Source organism: Bufo gargarizans, chromosome 2 (genome assembly GCF_014858855.1).
Source record: "Bufo gargarizans isolate SCDJY-AF-19 chromosome 2, ASM1485885v1, whole genome shotgun sequence".
Classification (NCBI taxonomy): Eukaryota; Metazoa; Chordata; class Amphibia; order Anura; family Bufonidae; genus Bufo; species Bufo gargarizans.
In genome coordinates this window covers 725,913,459-725,935,725 of record NC_058081.1, presented here as the reverse complement: position 1 = coordinate 725,935,725, position 22,267 = coordinate 725,913,459, and the positions used below count along the sequence as shown (strand labels likewise).

The 22,267-nt window shown below is 51.8% G+C and overlaps 1 protein-coding gene across 1 annotated transcript in view; it reads right to left on the bottom strand.

Annotated features, from left to right (window-relative positions):
• Positions 1 to 21,970, bottom strand: part of GRIK5 (glutamate ionotropic receptor kainate type subunit 5) — a 153,272-nt gene extending 131,302 nt beyond the window's left edge. The window contains exon 1 of the mRNA XM_044278726.1: positions 21,880 to 21,970. Coding sequence (XP_044134661.1) covers positions 21,880 to 21,970 — 91 coding nt within the window. The remainder of the gene's footprint in view (positions 1 to 21,879) is intronic.
• Positions 21,971 to 22,267: the final 297 nt, after the last annotated feature.

Below are 22,267 nucleotides of genomic sequence, written 5' to 3'. Positions count from 1 at the left end.
TCTGCTGGTGCAGTCACTGTGTACATACATTACTTATCCTGTACTGATCCTGAGTTACATCCTGTATTATACTCCAGAGCTGCACTCACTATTCTGCTGGTGCAGTCACTGTGTACATACATTACTTATCCTGTACTGATCCTGAGATACATCCTGTATTATACTCCAGAGCTGCACTCACTATTCTGCTGGTGCAGTCACTGTGTACATACATTACTTATCCTGTACTGACCCTGAGTTACATCCTGTATTATACTCCAGAGCTGCACTCACTATTCTGCTGGTGCAGTCACTGTGTACATACATTACTTATCCTGTACTGATCCTGAGTTACATCCTGTATTATACTCCAGAGCTGCACTCACTATTCTGCTGGTGCAGTTACTGTGCACATACATTACTTATCCTGTACTGACCCTGAGTTACATCCTGTATTATACTCCAGAGCTGCACTCACTATTCTGCTGGTGCCGTCACTGTGTACATACATTACTTATCCTGTACTGATCCTGAGTTACATCCTGTATTTCTTTTATTAAAATTTTAAAACAAACAGATAAATAAATATATAAAACAGAGACCAAACCAGCCATACAGGACATGATGCTCCTCAGCGCGGCGCAGACAGCACCGGTCCAGCCCACTCGCCACAGAACACCAGCTATGTACAATATTTACAATATCTATGTACATGTACTAACCTTCCTGATCCGGTTGCACCTACCTACACTTAACAAATACAGAAGTTAAACTTACAAAAAGCCCACCCACCACCACCCCAATGCAACACACAATTTTTTTTATTTTTTTTATACTATATATATATATATATTTTTTTTTTTTTTTTTTTGGTCCCTGAGCTGGTCCCGCATCCCATGCCCCCAGTACATGATAACAGACGTCCATGAACCAGCCCAGGATTTTCTTATATGTCCCAAAGTCCCCAATGTTCCATGGAACCCTCCCCCCATTTACCCACCACCCAACCTAACACTACACCCGACAACTCAACCTATACAAATATACAAATATATAGACATAAAGACATATAAACTACATTACATAGTACATTACATAGTAGACCTTACCCTCACCACCCACCGTGAGGCTTTTCAGCCACACACAACCCATTAAAGCCCAAGTTTGGCGCCTGCAAGCCCTATGTCCTCATACAGCCACCAAAACAAAACAAAAATCTACAGTGTCAGCTTCAGCCCACCACCGGGAGGGGAGACAACAGGCTAGGGTACCCTAAAGGCAAAACCCCTCCAGAGGAGAGAGGCTCTACCCGCCCCCAACCTCTCGTACTCCAGAGAGCGCACCTTCACCAGGTCTCCGAGAATGTTCCTAACCACCTCATCCTCGGGGAGGATTTTGCGTTGCGTCGAAACTAAACACCGTGCATGCCACGTGTAGTACCTGACCACTGAGCTGACTAGGAATAAAGTGCAAAGGTCCCTACCACCCAGGTGTCTGAATGCTCCATAGGCCCATTCCGCATAGGAGAGAGTGACCAGCCTAGGCCAGCCAATGGAGGTCCCCACCCTGGTGTAAACCTCTGTGTTAAAGGGACAATGAAGCAGGAAGTGGTCCATGCTTTCCAGCACACCACCGCACTCCTCACGGGGACACCCCCTGTCCTCAGAGCTCCTACACTTCAGATTGTCCCTCACACACAGTTTCCCATGGAAGCAGCGCCAAGTCAAGTCAAAGAACTTCAAGGGGATCCTATTGGAATTTAAAAGCCGTAACCCAACCCTCAGATCCCGACCTGGGCAGTCCCTGAGGGCCAGAGGTTTCTGGAAATGGGTCAACAGAACCCTCTGGTCAAGGAGTCTCCTTGACTGAGTCCTGATTTCCCACATCCCCAGACCCCACCGACGTAATACCTTCAGAACCAGGGCAGCATAAGCCGGGAGATGCCCATGTGGTGTGCGGAGATCCTTCACTTGCCCCCCTGTCTCCCATTCCTGGAAGAAAGGCCGAAACCATCCCCGACAGGAGGCTACCCACAGAGGAGCCCTCTCTTGCCAGAGGTTCGAGAGATTAATCTTAATAAAGGTGTTCACCAGGAACACCACAGGGTTGACCATACCCAACCCTCCTAGTCTCCTCGTACGGTAAGTAACCTCCCTCTTGACAAGGTTCAGTCTGTTTCCCCATAACATCTGGAAGAACAGACTGTAGACCCGAGTCCAGAAAGGTTCCGGCAAGACGCACACACTGCCCAGATATAACAGCAAAGGGATCAGGTAGGTTTTGATAATGTTCACCCTTTCCCTGAGGGTTAAAGACCAACCCTTCCACTGGTCCACCTTCTGAGCGGCAATCTTAAGCCTGCTATCCCAATTTTGATGGGGGTAATCCCCCTGGCCAAATTCAATGCCGAGGACTTTTGTAGATTCCTGGGGCTCTGGAAGGGTGTCCGGGAGATCAAAACCAGGATCTCCACCTCCCAGCCAGAGACTCTCACACTTATCTCGGTTGATCTTGGACCCAGATGACTCTGAGTAGCGCTCTACCTCAGACAGTACCCACTCTGCCTCCCCTCTCGAAGACACAAAGATAGTTACGTCATCAGCATACGCCACCACCCTCAGTGTAGTCTCCGGAGCCGCCCGGTCCATCCCGATGCCCGCCAACGGCCCACGATCAACCCCTCTAAGGAAGGGATCGATCGCGAACACGTACAAAAGCGGGCTCAGAGGACAACCCTGGCGAACCCCAGATCCCACCCCAAAAGGACGCCCAATCCAACCATTCACAAGCGGGAAACTCTCTGCCCCTGCATACAAGGTCTTAAGCCAATCAACAAACCCCCCGGGCAGGCCATATCTCAGAAGGACAGACCAGAGGTACTCGTGGTTAACACGATCAAATGCTTTTGCCTGATCCAAGGACAGCATGTACCCCTTCCAGTGACCTGCCCTGCCCTGCTCCACGGCCTCCCGGACACTGAGCACAGCACTAAAAGTACTGTGGCCGGGAACAGAGCAATGCTGGGCCCCAGAAAGGAGCTGGGGTGCAAACTTCACCAGCCGATTAAATAGCACCTTTGCCAAAATCTTTCTGTCCACACCGAGGAGCGCTATGGGACGCCAATTCTCAATGTGGAAAGGATCTTTACCCTTTGACAGGATGATCAGGGCCGACCTCCTCATTGACTTTGGTAGAGTACCCGAGGAGAGACACTCATTTAATACCTCAGTCAAGAGGGGAACTAAGGTGTCCTTAAAGGTCTTGTAAAACTCAGATGTTAAGCCATCCGGACCAGGTGATTTTTTGGGAGCAAGCCCCTCAATCACCAGACTGACTTCCTCTTCACTGATCATTTCCGTCAAACCGTCGAGAGAGGGGTCTACCCCTGGTTCAGGGACAGTTTCAGTCAGGAAAGCCGATATCTTATCACGATCAAGATCCCTCCTTGCCATGAGATGTGAGTAAAAGGATCTGACAACCTCCAGGATCCCTGATCTGGACCTTCTCAGAGAACCCGTACTATCAATCAGTCCTGACACAATCTTACTACTCACTGACATCCTGCAGTTTTTGTAAGGGTCGGGCGAGCGGTATTTCCCGTAATCCCTCTCAAAAACCAAAGATGCGTGCCTATCGTACTGACACCTCATAAGCAAAGACTTCACTCTGGAGATCTCCTCACGGCTACCCCCAGTCGAGACAAGACGTTCGAGTTTCCTCCTCAGGCCCTGATACAGGCGATACTTACTCAGACTCCTGAGGCTCGAGAGCTGGCGGAAGAATCTCCCCACCCTTTCCTTGAAGATCTCCCACCACTCAGACTTACTGCCGCAGAGATCCAGCAATGGTACCTGGCTCTGAACGAAATCCTCAAAGGACTGTCTTATCTCCGCTTCTTCCAAGAGAGACGAATTGAGCCTCCAGTAGCCCCTTCCCATTCGGGGGGTCTCTGCAACATTCAGAGAAAACAAAATCATACAGTGGTCGGAGAACTCCACCTCCACAGCGGACACGGCTGAAGAGACGGCTTCCTCCTTTAAATAAAACCTGTCTATTCTAGACCTACAACTAGCCCTATGATAGGTGAACCCCGGGTGGCCTGGGGTGTGCCGGATGTGGACATCCACCAGACGAGCCTCACTAGCTATTTTATTAAGCGCAACGCTGTCGTAAGTCAGCTTGTCCCTGGAACCTCCCCTATCCTGGGGCCTCGTGACAGTATTGAAGTCCCCTCCAAAGACCACCTGCCGACTTGTAAAAAGATAGGGCTTGATCCTCATGAAGAGACACTTACGGTCCCACTTGGACTGGGGACCATAGATGTTAATTAGACGAAGTTCTTGTCCCCTCATGAGGACATCCAGGATCAGGCACCTCCCCATTTCTAATTCAATAACCCGTCGGCATTCTACCGGTGCAGTAAAAAGGGCTGCCACCCCGCTATACGGCTCGGCCGCAAGAGACCAGTAGGAGGATCCGCGTCGCCACTCCCTTTTAGCTTTAAATACAGATGCCAAATCTGGCAGCCTGGTCTCCTGCAAAAACAAAATGTCAGCTTCAACCCGGCTGAAAAAATCAAAGGCCGCAAATCTAGCCGTATCTGACTTAATGCTGGCGACATTAATGGACGCCAGCGTCAACGGAGTGAGTGCCGCCATCATGGGTGATTGAATTAGATGGCTTTCTTTTCCCACTGCCCCCACCAACTTTTTCATCAGATGATGGCTTACCCCTCTTCAAACAAACAGATGTGTCCATTTCACCTCTGCCCTTGTGCTCTGACTCCAAGCCAGCCCCCACCCCTGAGGACATGTTTTCCCCAGTAGAAGGAGGCTCGGCGTCCCCCGCAGGCCCAGGTGTCACCGCGACTCCCGAAACCTCCCCACCGGCTCCCTCCCCTGAGAAGGGGGAGGTGTCACCAATGGCTTGGAACCGGTTTGAGAGACTAATCAGAGGGGGGTTGGTTGTACCTTCCTTTGGCATCTGGCGGGTGGGAGAAGATCTTAAATCTCCCTTTTTCCCTGTACGTTTATTACCCTGCTTTTGCCATCCCCCACTTCCCCCGTCATGGGGGGATAATGAGGAGATGGCACCTTCCTCTTCCTGGATCCTCCTAATTTCCTCATCCAGCTCACTGTCCCTTTGGGCCTCAGCAGTAGCAGCAGTCTCAGGGGTGAGATCAGGGGTCATCCCAGCTTCCCCAGTTGCCTGAGGTTCCCGGGATTCACCCATCTCCCTCTCCCTTCGGCGATTTTCCTGACGCCTCAGTTGGGCAGGCGTCTTTTGCTTCCTTTTCTTCCCTGGCCCCTCTGTTCCTTCACTTCTGCCAGCCCCTGCCCCAGTAGAATTGGCCTCACGGCTTCCTCCCGCCGGGGCATTGACCGCATTGGCAAAGGAATGAGGGCAGCGACTGAATGGGTGACCTAAGTCACCACACAGGTGACACCTAATCTCTGCACATGATGCAGCGAGGTGGCCAATCTCCCCACACAGCGCGCACTTCTGTACAGTGCAGTTAGCACTGAAGTGTGTGGGGCTGCCGCATCTGTGACAGAGCTTCGGCTGACCCTGGTAGAAAATCTGGATGCGATCCCTTCCAAGGAAGGTGGCAGATGGTATGTGAGTAACTGTGTTTCCTAAAAGCCTAAGTTTTACCATGAACGTCCAGGCCCCAGACCAGATGCCATGTTCATCCCTGTTCTTCTTGGGAACCTCCACCACCTCCCCATATCGGCCGAGCCACGTCATGATGTCAATACACGAGAGTGACTCGTTACGGGTTAGAACGGTCACCCTCTTCACATTGTTCTGACGAGACACTGCCTGGACGGCAAAATCTCGCCAGCTGGGCTCGTCCTTTGCCATCTCATAGTTCGACCAGAAGAGCTCAAGTCCCTCCGGCCGAACAAAGCTGACATCGAACTCAGGGGTCCCATAGGGATGTATCAAGGCGTAGATGTCTGTCGCCTTGAAGCCCATCTTTAGAAGGAGCTCAACAACTTCTGATCTTGAAGGACATGTATCACTGCCCCTCCACCTCAGACGGACCACATTCCTACGGAGAGCACCCTGCCCAGCTGTCGGGAGGGACCACGTGGTCTCCCCGCTCCTTTGCTCTCGGAAGGCTGAGAGGCCATGCCTATCTATCCAAAAGGATAGATCAACCTCCCTCCCCTCTACATTGATTGTGCTCTCCCCTCTCTTTAGAGCCTCCAGAAGACGCCGCTGCAAAACGCCGTCCCCAGAGCCAGAGGACAAGGAGGGTCCCCTACTCACCCCGGCTGTGACAGTAGCAAAACTGCGCACAGGGGCTGCCACAGCCGGGGGGGCAACCGGACCAGGTTCCACACCCTCCCCACTTACCAAAGACCCTCCACCACCCACTTCCATATCTTCCATCCCCAAACCAGCCTTACTTACAACAGATTCTGCGACCTCCCTTCCTTCCCTCCTAACACCATTCACTCCACCATCCAAACCCCCAGACATATTTTTATAAAAAATAATTTTCTGCCCCCCACCTGCTCCCTCACTCATACTGGCTGAACCGGTGTGTTTTGGTGTAATTATTGGTACCTCAGCATCACTGGGCCCTGGGGTCGGAGCTGCCCCCAAAAGATAGGCCACAGCCCCAACCCCACTTTTATCATTGCCCTCCGCTTCCTCAGTACTACCATTTACAACTTTTGGGCGCCGCTGATCCATTACCGGGCGCCGCTGATCCAAACGCTGCTGATCTGTTCTTTCATGGCGCCGCTCATCTGGACCAGCAGCGCCAATACAAAACAAAGGCTTTGGCCTCAGTTCTTGACCTTCATTGGGAGGCGTAACCGTCATAGCTCCGACAGCTCCTTCATGCCTCTGCTGGCCCGAGGGAACAGCGTCATCAGCGGTTGGAGCCATCGGAGCTCCTGCAGCCATCTGTGGCGTGGAGCCACCCCCTCCTCCCATCAGGGAGCAAACTCCAGCGCCAGAGATTTTTCTCTCATCCTCCGCAGTAACCTTCCTGTCCGGCTTTTCAGCCGGTGTCGCACCAGCTCCATCCCCGTTACTGCAAACAGAGACGGAGCTCACCACCATATCGGATACCTCGCTCTCCCCTCTCTCCTGCACCGAGTCCACTGCAGGACACGGGCTGGGCTGAGAAGAGGGGCTAATACAGTGAGCCGGCCCTGCGGTCGACCCGGGGGTCCCAGGGAGGGGGGTGTATACATATCTTACCTGCTCCTGGAGCTTGGTCTTCTTAGCCTTTTTCTTTCCTTCCCCAGGCGTCTCCGGTGGCAACTCATCACCAAAGCATAAGTCCTGGAAACGCACTGGGGACTCCAGGAGCTGGATCTCCTCCACTAGGGCCCCTCCCGGGCTGCAGGTCTCATACTCATCCCCCGAGCCGCAGCTGGGTGACCTTGCTATTTGGCGTGCAGGGGGCCCACTGTACGGAATCTGCTCCTGCAGGCTGCCAGGTGGATCTTGCTGGTCATCATCATCATCCTCCTCCTGCACGACTGGTTCCTTCTCCACCTGGCTGTCAGGCTGCTGCCCCATCTGCCCCTTCTCCTCCGCCATCTTCCGAAAACGTTCCTCGTTTAGGAGTTTTTCCTTAAACGGGCCGCTTTTATCTCGGAGTACAGTCCGCCTTTGCTCAATCTCGCCTATGTCAGCTTGTAGCTGCTTTATTTGGTTCTCCAGCCCCTGCTTCTTCCTCTTTGGGGCCACTCCAACACAAGACCTCAAGCCGCGCAGCTCCTCCCGGAGCCTCCTCAGGGTCTTAGTCGCGTCTTCGTACTCACGGAGGTGGCTCATGACCCGGGATCCGTAGGTGGAAATGGACTCCCGGGCCCTCAGTACGCCCCAGCCTTCCTCCTCAAGATCTGCTTCACCTCCGTGAACACTCGGCTTTTGCTGGGCCCCGGAAGGGCCACTCTCACCCATGCTGGCATTCGGGTCCTCCTTAGCGGATCCAGCCTTGCGGCTCTTCCTACTACCCTCAGACTCAGGGGAGACAGAAGCCACATTACTGCGACTCCTGCCAGATCTTCTTACCCCTGAGTCCTCCATGCAGGCCAAACGCTGGCTTCTCCTGTCCCCTGAAGGCCTGCCGCTGGGAACAGGAGCCTGGGGCTTGCTTCCCTCGCTCATGCCTGAGAACCCACTCTCCCCCTGGGGAGGAGAGAGCCGGCCTCAGGTGGATAGATTTTCCTCCAAACGCTCAGGAGCAGCAGCAGCAGCAGCTACACACAGCCACAGGCGACCACACCCACAGGTAATCGCAGCTCAGGAACAGCTGGTCCAGAGCTGCACTCACTATTCTGCTGGTGCAGTCACTGTGTACATACATTACTTATCCTGTACTGATCCTGAGTTACATCCTGTATTATACTCCAGAGCTGCACTCACTATTCTGCTGGTGCCGTCACTGTGTACATACATTACTTATCCTGTACTGATCCTGAGTTACATCCTGTATTATACTCCAGAGCTGCACTCACTATTCTGCTGGTGCAGTCACTGTGTACATACATTACTTATCCTGTACTGATCCTGAGGTACATCCTGTATTATACTCCAGCGCTGCACTCACTATTCTGCTGGTGCAGTCACTGTGTACATACATTACTTATCCTGTACTGATCCTGAGTTACATCCTGTATTATACTCCAGAGCTGCACTCACTATTCTGCTGGAGCAGTCACTGTGTACATACATTACTTATCCTGTACTGATCCTGAGTTACATCCTGTATTATACTCCGGAGCTGCACTCACTATTCTGCTGGAGCAGTCACTGTGTACATACATTACTTATCCTGTACTGATCCTGAGTTACATCCTGTATTATACTCCGGAGCTGCACTCACTATTCTGCTGGAGCAGTCACTGTGTACATACATTACTTATCCTGTACTGATCCTGAGTTACATCCTGTATTATACTCCAGAGCTGCACTCACTATTCTGCTGGTGCAGTCACTGTGTACATACATTACTTATCCTGTACTGACCCTGAGTTACATCCTGTATTATACTCCAGAGCTGCACTCACTATTCTGCTGGTGCAGTCACTGTGTACATACATTACTTATCCTGAGTTACATCCTGTATTGTACTCCAGAGCTGCACTCACTATTCTGCTGGTGCAGTCACTGTGTACATACATTACTTATCCTGTACTGATCCTGAGTTACATCCTGTATTATACTCCAGAGCTGCACTCACTATTCTGCTGGTGCAGTCACTGTGTACATACATTACATCCTGTATGGGGTCTCTCACTGCAGCACCCCCACAGGACAGAACAAGTATTACACCCTTCCCATAGATGAATGGAGCAGGAGGCCCTTTCATTTGCTGCTCTCCATCAGACCCTTCGCTGATTACTCCTTGTAGGGTTTCTTCTGCCGCTCGGAGCTGTGTGAGAACACTGACTGATGTCGGATTTGACTCTCCGGCCCGGCTCTGTACGGAGAGATCAGGGTGACCGGGGGAGGCTCGGCAGATCCTTTGAAGCTTTTCATCTCCGCTCTTTATTGCGGTTCTTTCTTCTGGCTTTTTTCATATGTTAATTTTCACAAATTGTGGAGCCCTGAATGTGTCTTTATTACGGCTTTTATGAGCAGAGCCGAAGAACACAAAAAACGCCCTGCCCTCGTAATAACCTCCCCGCCGGCCTCGTCCTTTGCCTAGAACAGCCCCATTATCGGAACATCTTCAGGGCACCTTCCTCTGACGGGGGCAGCGGGCAATCCCAGGCTCGGAGCATATGCTATTATTGGGCGTGACCCTTCCTATAATGGGAGGCTGCTGCCCTCACCCACCACCAGTCTATCTCGTCTAGCTTTGGTCCGGTCTACCGTCTTAGGAGAAGAGTTTCCTGCAGTGCAGATTCTGAAGCTTCCCATCTTGTTTACATTCGGGACCATCATCAGGGGTAGTCTGCTAAGATAAGATGACCAGTGTCTGGCCCACTGCGGATGCCCCCATTATAACCCTCGGTAATCTGCTGGGGAGCTCCACAACATGTGCTGAGTTTCCCTGCAGCACCCCCTCAGGAGATATGAAGCATTACACGGCACATATAATGCATGCTTGTGCTGGGTCCTCCAGAGACCGAGGATCTTGGAAGATACTGTCTGCTTCAGCTAATAGATGAGGGTCCCAAAGACCCCCCCCCCTCTATAAACAAATTATTGGGCATTTAAAAATTGATTTTCCAAATCAATTAACCCTTAAATAATTTTGAATGTCACGTGTATCTGATAATGTTCCCAGGAAACAATCAATTATTCAATATGCTTTAAAGGGCGTCTGCGTCACGAGCCAGCGGGTGTGAACCCACTGTGCCACGTGTCCTACGTCCTCTAAGGGCATTGTCTAAGTGAACCCCTCCATCTTCACAGTACCCCTGATGGTGGGGAACACCAGGTCGCTACCTCATGAGGAGGATAGGCTCATAAGGCAGCTGGTCCAGGCGGACCAGAAGGTACCAGAAGTACAGGCGTAGTCAGGCAGGCGGAGTCGTTACCGGGAGCAACAGTGCAGAACCGAAGGATGAGACAGAGGGGAAGTCAGGCAGGCGAAAGGTCAGGGCAGGCGGCACAGGTACACGTCAGGCAATCTGGATCGGCAACAGGAGAGTCAAGGCAGGCAGGGATCAGACAGGTAGCACAATCCAATAACACTACGAGTCAGGAACAAAAGTGGAGCCTTAGCAGAGCACAAGGACCTTGACGCTGAGGCATCTGGGAAGGGGGCTGAGCCACTTATATATGCACAGGAGGGCTAGGATAGGTCAGCGAGGTCACATGACCTAAGCCACAAAGCCCAGGAAGTGACGCGCGACGGCCCTAAGGAAGTGCAGCAGGAACGAACAGCAAGCATGCCGTGGCCAGGACTGAGAGCAAACTGTGGAGCAGAACAACAGCACCCACACAGACAGGGCCGCAGATCAACGCTGAACACGGCGCCCAGAACCGCGGCGGTAAGCAGGGGAACAGCGGCGCACAGCAGCTTCTGTTACAGTCTGTCACTGGTCGACCTGTCGCGTGTGCGCTCGGCAGCTGACATGTTCATACGGCACGTGCCCGCAGTGCTGAGAAACGCAGGGGGTCACTTTGTTGACGTATTTAAGGCACGGATTTCGTTGCAAAGGGATGTTTTGCAGCAAAATCTGTGACCTTTCCCCGCTCACGCCACGTTTCCGAGGTGGTGGAAAAAGGGGGCGCGGTGTGGAAGAGGGGGGGGGGGGCAGCCCGTCTCATGTACTAAAAGGGAGCTGGTGTAATATAAACCATGCCGCACGGCCGGCAGAACCAAGCACCAACGTTATGTAGAGGCCTGCGCACGGGGAGTAAGACCGGCATAAATATTTATACAACAGTCTTAATAAATGACCCCCATAATATTTTAAAAAAAGGTAATGAGCATTTAGGAGCAATGGGGGCGTTGCCTTTACACCTAGAGTCTCCACTCTCTCTGCACTGTGATAGGACCAATCAGTGAAAACATCATCACACCTGGTCCTGTCAATCAAAGTGCAGAGAGAGCAGAGCCTGTAGGTGTAACGGTAACGCCCCCGTTACTCTGCTCATTTGCATATATTAAAACATAATTTTTCTCAGCAGTGCGGGCACATATGAACATGGAACCAACACGGATGTCTTCAGCTGCCGAGCGCACGTGTAACAGGTCAGCCAGTGTCATAGGGACAAAACTGCTGACGGGAGCCCTTTAAGAAAGGTTACATTAAAAGAGATGGAAGAAATGGAGGTCGGCTGCCGAGATAGCAGGAAAAAAATCCAAAATGGTGGTGTAAAAGGAGGGAGACAGAGGTAGGTGGTTCCCAAGGCCTGCCTCGAGTAGAGAGGGTGGAAAAAAGTGAATTATAAGTCAGTGTCAGGGGATTGCAGTGGCATAGTCCAGGGACAGGGGCCCGATACCGAACCTGGTGCCAGTCAACATCGGGAGGGCTGGGCATGTGTTCACCCCACCGATCCCTGTCCTGCCCCTGGAGGATATTTCCTCCCTCATTTTATAACTTTTCAGGTCCAGTTTATATTCACATTGTCCAAGGAGAACAGGATGGACCTAAACGAGCCCCCACCACAGGAGTCTCAGCCAGGACCTCTGTGGAGCCCAACGAGCCCCCACCACAGGCGTCTCAGCCCGGACCTCTGTGGAGCCCAACGAGCCCCCACCACAGGCGTCTCAGCCAGGACCTCTGTGGAGCCCAACGAGCCCCCACCACAGGCGTCTCAGCCAGGACCTCTGTGGAACCCAATGAGCCCCCACCACAGGCGTCTCAGCCAGGACCTCTGTGGAGCCCAACGAGCCCCCACCACAGGCGTCTCAGCCCGGACCTCTGTGGAGCCCAACAAGCCCCCACCACAGGCGTCTCAGCCCGGACCTCTGTGGAGCCCTTAGGAAACATCAAGACGTAAAAGCTTCCATGAGCGCTAATGATGCCCGGGAAGGAGCAGCAGGGACGGAGATAGAACCGAACCGCCATCCAGTAGATGACATGGGCAGGGGTCACCCAGACTAAGATGGAGCCAGATCCCTTGACTTGAAAGTACATTGGAGAGATTCTCAGTCTGGTCCTATAGGTGAATTGTAGACCTCGGGGACTCGTCTGGACGTGGACTCTGTTTGCTTTTGTTCTTCTCCTTGGGATCAGGTCTTGTATTGTAGTAGAAACATCGGGGGATTGGGAAGAGTCCCATTGAAATTCCACATGTGTTATTGCATTTAGCTTCTGGTCTTCATCTTCAAATCCTAGAGGAACATTTTAGAGGCCCTCAGCGGATGAGCTTGAAGGCTTTCGAAGTCATTGGAGAACGCAGAGCGTTTCAGAAGAGTAACCCAAGAAACGGCGTTGCGTTCAGTCCACGGGACATGTGGAAGATCTTGTGCTGGAGCCAGTATGGTGTCCTGGAGAGCGCTTCTGGATCCCAGCCAGGAACATTACTCTGCACAATGCGATTCACAGAGACTTCATTAGGTGGAGGACAGAAAGCGCTCTGCAGATGGGGACGATTATCACGACTGCTCCATCATAGACCACTGCCGATCCGATGTGATGTCGGGACTTACCTAGCGGGATAACCTACCTGACATACTGTACATATGGAACATACTGCGTCTACACTGGCACGTTCACCCGGTGCAGAAAAGTCCACAATGAGAATCCGCAGCACAAAGTGACAGGTCAGCGCAGGCAGCGCGTGGATTATAAAAACACTTTGCTGGTGCGGTAAAATGCAATGGATTATCTGCACGCATTCTGCCACGTGTGAACATACCTTTAAAAGGAAAATGTACAGAATATTCTGTAGAGGTGTCTGCTCGTGCGCATTATTCGTATAAATCACTTACTACAGAGTGTCTGTCAGAAGGATCAACCCCATATAGGATTGATCCTGCTGGTTGCCACAATGCCTGGCTTGTAAAAATCAGTTGGTGTTCCTGAGATGAAAGAATGTATTCCTTATACAAATGGAGGCTTCAGTGCACTAAGGGCGGGGTCTAGACCCTCATTGCACCTCTGTGTGCTATTGCTGGCCCTGCCCTCAGTGCACTGAATCAGGAACACTACAACCAATTTCCACAAGACAGGGATTATAGCAATCAGCAGAATCAACCCTACCAGTCAGGATCTCAGCACATGAGCAGACACCTCCGGTAGCGGTGGTAGCGTGCACGCCGATATGAGTGACAGTAAGTACACACGGCAGAAACAAACAGGGAAGATAAATACACACAAGTCATTAATCCTGCATTACCCGAGCTCCATGAATGAGTTTATTGCAGCGCTGCCATCAGATGAGCGAGCGTACGCCGCAATAATGTGCACAGCGAGGGCCGCCGGCTCACAGAGCTCCCGCCATCCCGCGCTAAATGAGGACGGCTTCTCCAGTCATAAATCTCCAGGTGATTCCAAGCCCATTATCTTCCCCAACAGCCCCCAAAAGTGGAGAGCAGCAGAGGAAGGGATGGCTGGCGAGGACAGAGCAGATGGGGAGCGGCTGCAGCGCAGGACGAGAGGCGCCATAGATCTGCACACAGTCAATACATACGTCATAATGATGGACAGTAAACGATCACTACAGCGGAATCTCTGGCACATTGACACCCGCCGCTGTGCAAGGAACCAATACTGAGCATCATCAATAGTGACACGAAGAAGAAGGCGCCATCATTATGCGACTGCTCGTCACAGACAATAGACCAGACGCAGCACTGAAACAGTCAATGATTATATGAGAGATCAGGGCAAGCTGGGGATCTGGAGAAAAGTATAATTCTGCCTCTGCTCCGCGGTCACGGCCGCCAACGCTCTGCACTGAATTCCTTTTACTGTTCATTTCCTCCCTAAATTCTAAATGAAGCAACTTACTAGATAGTCTTAATTATAGAAATACCCTTCCCCCGCTGCAGAGTGTGTGCAACTCCTTCACCTAGTGACTGCTGCAGCAAAATCAGATATAAGTGCATCACAGCTCTGCCCTGGTTCTGACACCTCTCTGCTCCACCACTTCTCACAATGTTAAAGATATGAGCAGCAGGCGGGGAGGAGGTCGTACACAGAAGACTGGAGTATTCAGAGGGGAACATAGTAACACAGTCTATGAGGCTTAAAAACGACATCTGTCCAACCAGTTCAGCATGAGATCCAAGAAGGGCAGATTACACAGGCCGCAGGTAGGTACTAGGCACACACCCGACAGTCAGCAAGAGAATAATATACTCTGTGAGCAAAGAAGCCCAATGCAAACTCCTCCTGGAATCACAAGTACAGAACAAGAGAAGAGAAAAGGTCCCTCTGGAACTGTAGATGGAGCTAGTGAAGACAGGAGCATTCTGGACCCACATCCAGCATGTATTACTGAGGGACACACAGACCTCACATCCAGCATGTATTACTGGGGGGGACACACAGACCTCACATCCAGCATGTATTACTAGGGGACACACAGACCTACATCCAGCATGTATTACTGGGGGACACACCGACCTCACATCCAGCATGTATTACTGGGGGGGACACACAGACCTCACATCCAGCATGTATTACTGGGGGACACACAGACCTCACATCCAGCATGTATTACTGGGGGACACACATACCTCACATCCAGCATGTATTACTGGGGGACACACAGACCTCAAATCCAGCATGTATTACTGGGGGACACACATACCTCACATCCAGCATGTATTACTGGGGGACACACAGACCTCACATCCAGCATGTATTACTGGGGGACACACAGACCTCACATCCAGCATGTATTACTGGGGGACACACAGACCTCACATCCAGCCTGTATTACTGGGGGACACACAGACCTCACATCCAGCCTGTATTACTGGGGGACACACAGACCTCACATCCAGCATGTATTACTGGGGGACACACAGACCTCACATCCAGCATGTATTACTGGGGGACACACAGACCTCACATCCAGCATGTATTACTGGGGGACACACAGTCCTCACATCCAGCACGTATTACTGGAGGACACACAGACCTCACATCCAGCATGTATTACTGGGGGACACACAGACCTCACATCCGGCATGTATTACTGGGGACACACACAGACCTCACATCCGGCATGTATTACTGGGGGACACACAGACCTCACATCCAGCATGTATTACTGGGGACACACACAGACCTCACATCCGGCATGTATTACTGGGGGACACACAGACCTCACATCCAGCATGTATTACTGGGGGTGGGGGACACTGACCTCACATCCAGCATGTATTACTGGGGGACACACAGACCTCACATCCGGCATGTATTACTGGGGACACACACAGACCTCACATCCGGCATGTATTACTGGGGGACACACAGACCTCACATCCAGCATGTATTACTGTGGACACACACAGACCTCACATCCGGCATGTATTACTGGGGGACACACAGACCTCACATCCAGCATGTATTACTGGGGGGGGGGGGGACACTGACCTCACATCCAGCATGTATTACTGGAGGACACACAGACCTCACATCCGGCATGTATTACTGGGGGACACACAGACCTCACATCCTGCATGTATTACTGGGGGACACACAGTCCTCACATCCAGCATGTATTACTGGGGGACACACAGACATCACATCCAGCATGTATTACTGGGGGACACACAGACCTCACATCCAGCATGTATTACTGGGGGGGGGGACACAGACCTCACATCCAGCATGTATTACTGGGGGACACACAGACCTCACATCCAGCATGTATTACTGGGGGGCACACAGACCTCACATCCAGCATGTATTACTGGGGGACACACATACCTCACATCCAGCCTGTATTACTGGGGGACACACAGACCTCACATCCAGCCTGTATTACTGGGGGACACACAGACCTCACATCCAGCATGTATTACTGGGGGGGACACAGACCTCACATCCAGCATGTATTACTGGGGGACACACAGACCTCACATCCAGCATGTATTACTGGGGGACACACAGTCCTCACATCCAGCATGTATTACTCGGGGACGCACAGACCTCACATCCAGCATGTATTACTGGGGGACACACAGACCTCACATCCAGCATGTATTACTGGAGGACACACAGACCTCACATCCAGCATGTATTACTGAGGGACACACAGACCTCACATCCAGCATGTATTACTGGGGGACACACAGACCTCACATCCAGCATGTATTACTGGGGGGGGGGGGGGGACACAGACCTCACATCCAGCATGTATTACTGGAGGACACACAGACCTCACATCCAGCATGTATTACTGGAGGACACACAGACCTCACATCCGGCATGTATTACTGGGGGACACACAGACCTCACATCCTGCATGTATTACTGGGGGACACACAGTCCTCACATCCAGCATGTATTACTGGAGGACACACAGACCTCACATCCAGCATGTATTACTGGGGGACACACAGACATCACATCCAGCATGTATTACTGGGGGGGGGGGACACAGACCTCACATCCAGCATGTATTACTGGGGGACACACAGACCTCACATCCAGCATGTATTACTGGGGGGCACACAGACCTCACATCCAGCATGTATTACTGGGGGACACACAGACCTCACATCCAGCATGTATTACTTGGGGGGGGGGACACAGACCTCACATCCAGCATGTATTACTGGGGGACACACAGACCTCACATCCAGCATGTATTACTGGAGGACACACAGAGCTCACATCCAGCATGTATTACTGGGGGACACACAGACCTCACATCCAGCATGTATTACTGGAGGACACACAGACCTCACATCCAGCATGTATTACTGGGGGACACACAGACCTCACATCCAGCATGTATTACTGGAGGACACACAGACCTCACATCCAGCATGTATTACTGGGGGACACACAGACCTCACATCCAGCATGTATTACTTGGGGGGGGGGACACAGACCTCACATCCAGCATGTATTACTGGGGGACACACAGACCTCACATCCAGCATCTATTACTGGGGGACACACAGACCTCACATCCAGCATGTATTACTGGGGGACACACAGACCTCACATCCAGCATGTATTACTGGGGGACACACAGACCTCACATCCAGCATGTATTACTGGGGGACACACAGACCTCACATCCAGCATGTATTACTGGAGGACACACAGACCTCACATCCAGCATGTATTACTGGGGGACACTGTACTCGGCTCTATTCATAATTTCCATAGAAATAACTGTAGCACAAGCTTGCATTTCAAAGCAGCCACTCTGTCCATTTCAGGGGTCTTTATGGGGCCCCCGTTCTCATTATCAGTGGGGTTCCCACCGATCTTGTAGTTATTCCCTATTCTATGGATACGAGATAACTTTCTGTAACCGGAATACCATTTAGTGCAGGTTTGTCAGGAGTCCAGAAATTTCGGGACAATCCATAAAAATAGGTGACTTTTTTACTGAGATTTTTCTTGATTATATTATTAATCATCATTTTCCTGCTCCCAGTAATTGCTGGTAATGAGATCTTATCAGTATATTGAGCTATAGACGTTTTCCAATTTGTCCATAAAACATGTTGGCTGTCCGTGATTTTGGGATAAGTTGTCTGGAAAAAGGAAACATTCTGGTTGTTAACCCTGTCTTAGTGCAACTTATTTTCTTGACAACTGGGGTTTGTAAACTTCCTTTTCCCACATCGGACACATTCATGTCTTGTGGTAGCTCCAGGTTCTGATGGTAGTGCAGTTTCTACAGTTCTGGGGAGCATCCCCGCGGCCCCAAGATCTGTAATCTTATAAAGGCCTCGGCCCATGCCTAGGGTGGCCCTGCGAGGAAGGCGTCTTCTCTTCGGAGCTGGCGCACATGAGCATCCCCGCGGCCCCAAGATCTGTAATCTTATAAAGGCCTCCTGCTACTTACAGGCCCATGCCTAGGGTGGCCCTGCGAGGAAGGCGTCTTCTCTTCGGAGCTGGCGCACATGAGCATCCCCGCGGCCCCAAGATCTGTAATCTTATAAAGGCCTCGGCCCATGCCTAGGGTGGCCCTGCGAGGAAGGCGTCTTCTCTTCGGAGCTGGCGCACATGAGCATCCCCGCGGCCCCAAGATCTGTAATCTTATAAAGGCCTTGGCCCATGCCTAGGGTGGCCCTGAGAGGAAGGCGTCTTCTCTTCGGAGCTGGCGCACATGAGCATCCCCGCGGCCCCAAGTTCTGTAATCTTATAAAGGCCTCCTGCTACTTACAAGCCCATGCCTAGGGTGGCCCTGCGAGGAAGGCGTCATCTCTTCGGAGCTGGCGCACATGAGCATCCCCGCGGCCCCAAGTTCTGTAATCTTATAAAGGCCTCCTGCTACTTACAGGCCCATGCCTAGGGTGGCCCTGCGAGGAAGGCGTCTTCTCTTCGGAGCTGGCCCACATGAGCATCCCCGCGGCCCCAAGTTCTGTAATCTTATAAAGGCCTCCTGCTACTTACAGGCCCATGCCTAGGGTGGCCCTGCGAGGAAGGCGTCTTCTCTTCGGAGCTGGCCCACATGAGCATCCCCGCGGCCCCAAGTTCTGTAATCTTATAAAGGCCTCCTGCTACTTACAGGCCCATGCCTAGGGTGGCCCTGCGAGGAAGGCGTCTTCTCTTCGGAGCTGGCGCACATGAATATTGGAAGTTTTCTAATGTATCTTATCCTGGAGCAGCGGCAATTTCCTTATCTTCAGCAGGCTGAATTTAACCATTTCCTTGCCTGCAGACTCTGTGTAAATAGAGGACATGGAGGAGGGGGAAGCAGCTGCAGTTTCTTATAGCAGAGCCTGAGGTGGAGGAGGGGAGATCTCATTGGCAGAAGAGCACGCCCACGCTTAACCAGGTATGCCCGGCATATGCTATAAGGGCTGACGTATATGCACATGTATGATCCGCTGGATGACAGAGTATTTTGCAGTATTTTTGTTGTTGGCCCCTGCAGGGACCCGCGCTCAGGTTCGGTCTAGCTATATGGACCCCAGTCATCGTGCAGTGCCTTGTGGGCAATGCAGTCCTCACGGTCAGATGTCCGGATTGCATATATATAAGGTAGTCCGCAGATCACAGGGTAAGAGTAAATTAATTTGGCAGCGTCAGTGATGTATGGGGCTCGTGTCCTCCAAGGTGGCGGCTGAAATAACATCTCTGAGGATAATCAATAGGGTAAATCAGACAGGAGAGCCGCTCTGTAATAGCATTAACCCCTGGAAGGAACGAGAGAAGCTGCAGACGTATCTCAGGCCGTATCACCAGGTCACTCACTGCAAAGCCAGCATTTTTACAGCTTGCCCCGACAATCTTTGGCAATCTGACTGAACATCTGACGAGCGCCAAAGACACAACTGCCAGACAGGACGCCGCTCTGCCAAACGCAATTACACATCGGGTATATGTCACCCACAAGGTAGGAAAGGGTTAACACATAACACATTGTGCACTGATCCCCCAGCACACCGCAAGACCAGAAACCATCAGTGATCCCAGGAGAGCTACCCAAGAGCAAAAGGGAAGCAAAAACTAGGACTGGGCCCCCTCACTCTGAGGGCCCCCATATGAGCGTCTGAGGTGTGTATTAGGAGGTTCTGCTGCGGCTGAGGTGTGTATTAGGAGGTTCTGCTGCGGCTGAGGTGTATATTAGGAGGTTCTGCAGCGGCTGAGGTGTGTATTAGGAGGTTCTGCTGCGGCTGAGGTGTGTATTAGGAGGTTCTGCTGTGGCTGAGGTGTGTATTAGGAGGTTCTGCAGCAGCTGAGGTGTGTGTATTAGGAGGTTCTGCAGCAGCTGAGGTGTGTATTAGGAGGTTCTGCAGAGGCTGAGGTGTGTATTAGGAGGCTCTGCAGCGGCTGAGGTGTGTATTAGGAGGTTCTGCAGCAGCTGAGGTGTGTATTAGGAGGTTCTGCTGCGGCTGAGGTGTGTATTAGGAGGTTCTGCTGCGGCTGAGGTGTGTATTAGGAGGTTCTGCAGCAGCTGAGGTGTGTATTTGGAGGTCCTGCAGCGGATAAGGGTGTGTATTAGGAGGTTCTGCAGCAGCTGAGGTGTGTATTAGGAGGTTCTGCAGAAGCTGAGGTGTGCATTATGAGGTACTGCAGCAGCTGAGGTGTGTATTAGGAGGTTCTGCAGCGGCTTAGGTGTGTATTAGGAGGTTCTGCAGCAGCTGAGGTGTGTATTTGGAGGTTCTGCCGCGGATAAGGGTGTGTATTAGGAGGTTGTGCAGCAGCTAAGGTGTGTATTAGGAGGTTTTGCAGCAGCTGAGGTGTGTATTAGGAGGTTCTGCAGAAGCTGAGGTGTGTAATATGAAGTTCTGCAGCAGCTGAGGTGTGTATTAGGAGGTTCTGCAGCGGATAAGGGTGTGTATTAGGAGGTTCTGCAGCAGCTGAGCTGTGTATTAGGAGGTTCTGCAGCGGATAAAGGTGTGTATTAGGAGGTTCTGCAGCAGCTGAGGTGTGTATTAGGAGGTTGTGCAGCAGCTGAGGTGTGTATTAGGAGGTTGTGCAGCAGCTGAGGTGTGTATTATGATCTGCAGCGGCTGAGGTCTGTATTAGGAGGTTGTGCAGCAGCTGAGGTGTGTATTAGCAGGTTGTGCAGCAGCTGAGGTGTGTATTATGATCTGCAGCGGCTGAGGTGTGTATTAGGAGGTACTGCAGCAGCTGAGGTGTGTATTAGGAGGTTGTGCAGCGGCTGAGGTGTGTATTAGGAGGTACTGCAGCAGCTGAGGTGTGTATTAGGAGGTTGTGCAGCGGCTGAGGTGTGTATTAGGAGGTTTTGCAGCAGCTGAGTTGTGTATTAGGAGGTTTTGCAGCAGCTGAGGTGTGTATTAGGAGGTTCTGCAGCGGATAAGGGTGTGTATTAGGAGGTTCTGCAGCAGCTGAGGTGTATTATGAAGTTCTGCAGCCGCTGAGGTGTGTATAAGGAGGTTCTGCAGCAGCGGAGGTGTGTATTAGGAGGTTCTGCAGCAGCGGAGGTGTGTATTATGAAGTTCTGCAGCAGCTGAGGTGTGTATTAGGAGGTTGTGCAGCAGCTGAGGTGTATATTATGAAGTTCTGCAGCAGCTGAGGTGTGTATAAGGAGGCTCTGCAGCAGCTGAGGTGTGTATTATGAAGTTCTGCAGCAGCTGAGGTGTGTATTAGGAGGTTGTGCAGCAGCTGAGGTGTATATTATGAAGTTCTGCAGCAGCTGAGGTGTGTATAAGGAGGTTCTGCAGCAGCTGAGGTGTGTATTTGGAGGTACTGCAGCAGCAGAATCTCACATGTCTCTAATGTGACCTTCTCTCCATCCTTGGGCATCAGGAGCGACATTGTGTGAGGTTCCTAGATGTCACTTTCCCAATTATGTAATCTATATACTGCATACAACAGACAGGTAGGTAGGTAGGTGAAAAGTACTTACCGACACGTAGAGATGACAGCAGTGAGGCACCAGGGGAGGTGAGGCTCAGGAGCAGCAGGAGGAGCGGAGCTCCCAGCTCAGGTTGCAGCATCTTCTTCTACTCCTCATGGAGACGGATCGAGGCGCAGCCAGGCTGACACCACCTGTGGGAACAAGGAGCGGGGACGTTATCTGCAGGCGACCACCAGCTCTACTGTAGGTACATGGCAGCGAACACCAGCTCTACTGTAGGTACACAGCGGCGACCACCAGCTCTACTGTAGGTACATGACAGCGACCACCAGCTCTACTGTAGGTACACAGCGGTAACCACCAGCTCTACTGTAGGTACACAGCGGCGACCACCGGCTCTACTGTAGGTACATGACAGCGAACACCAGCTCTACTG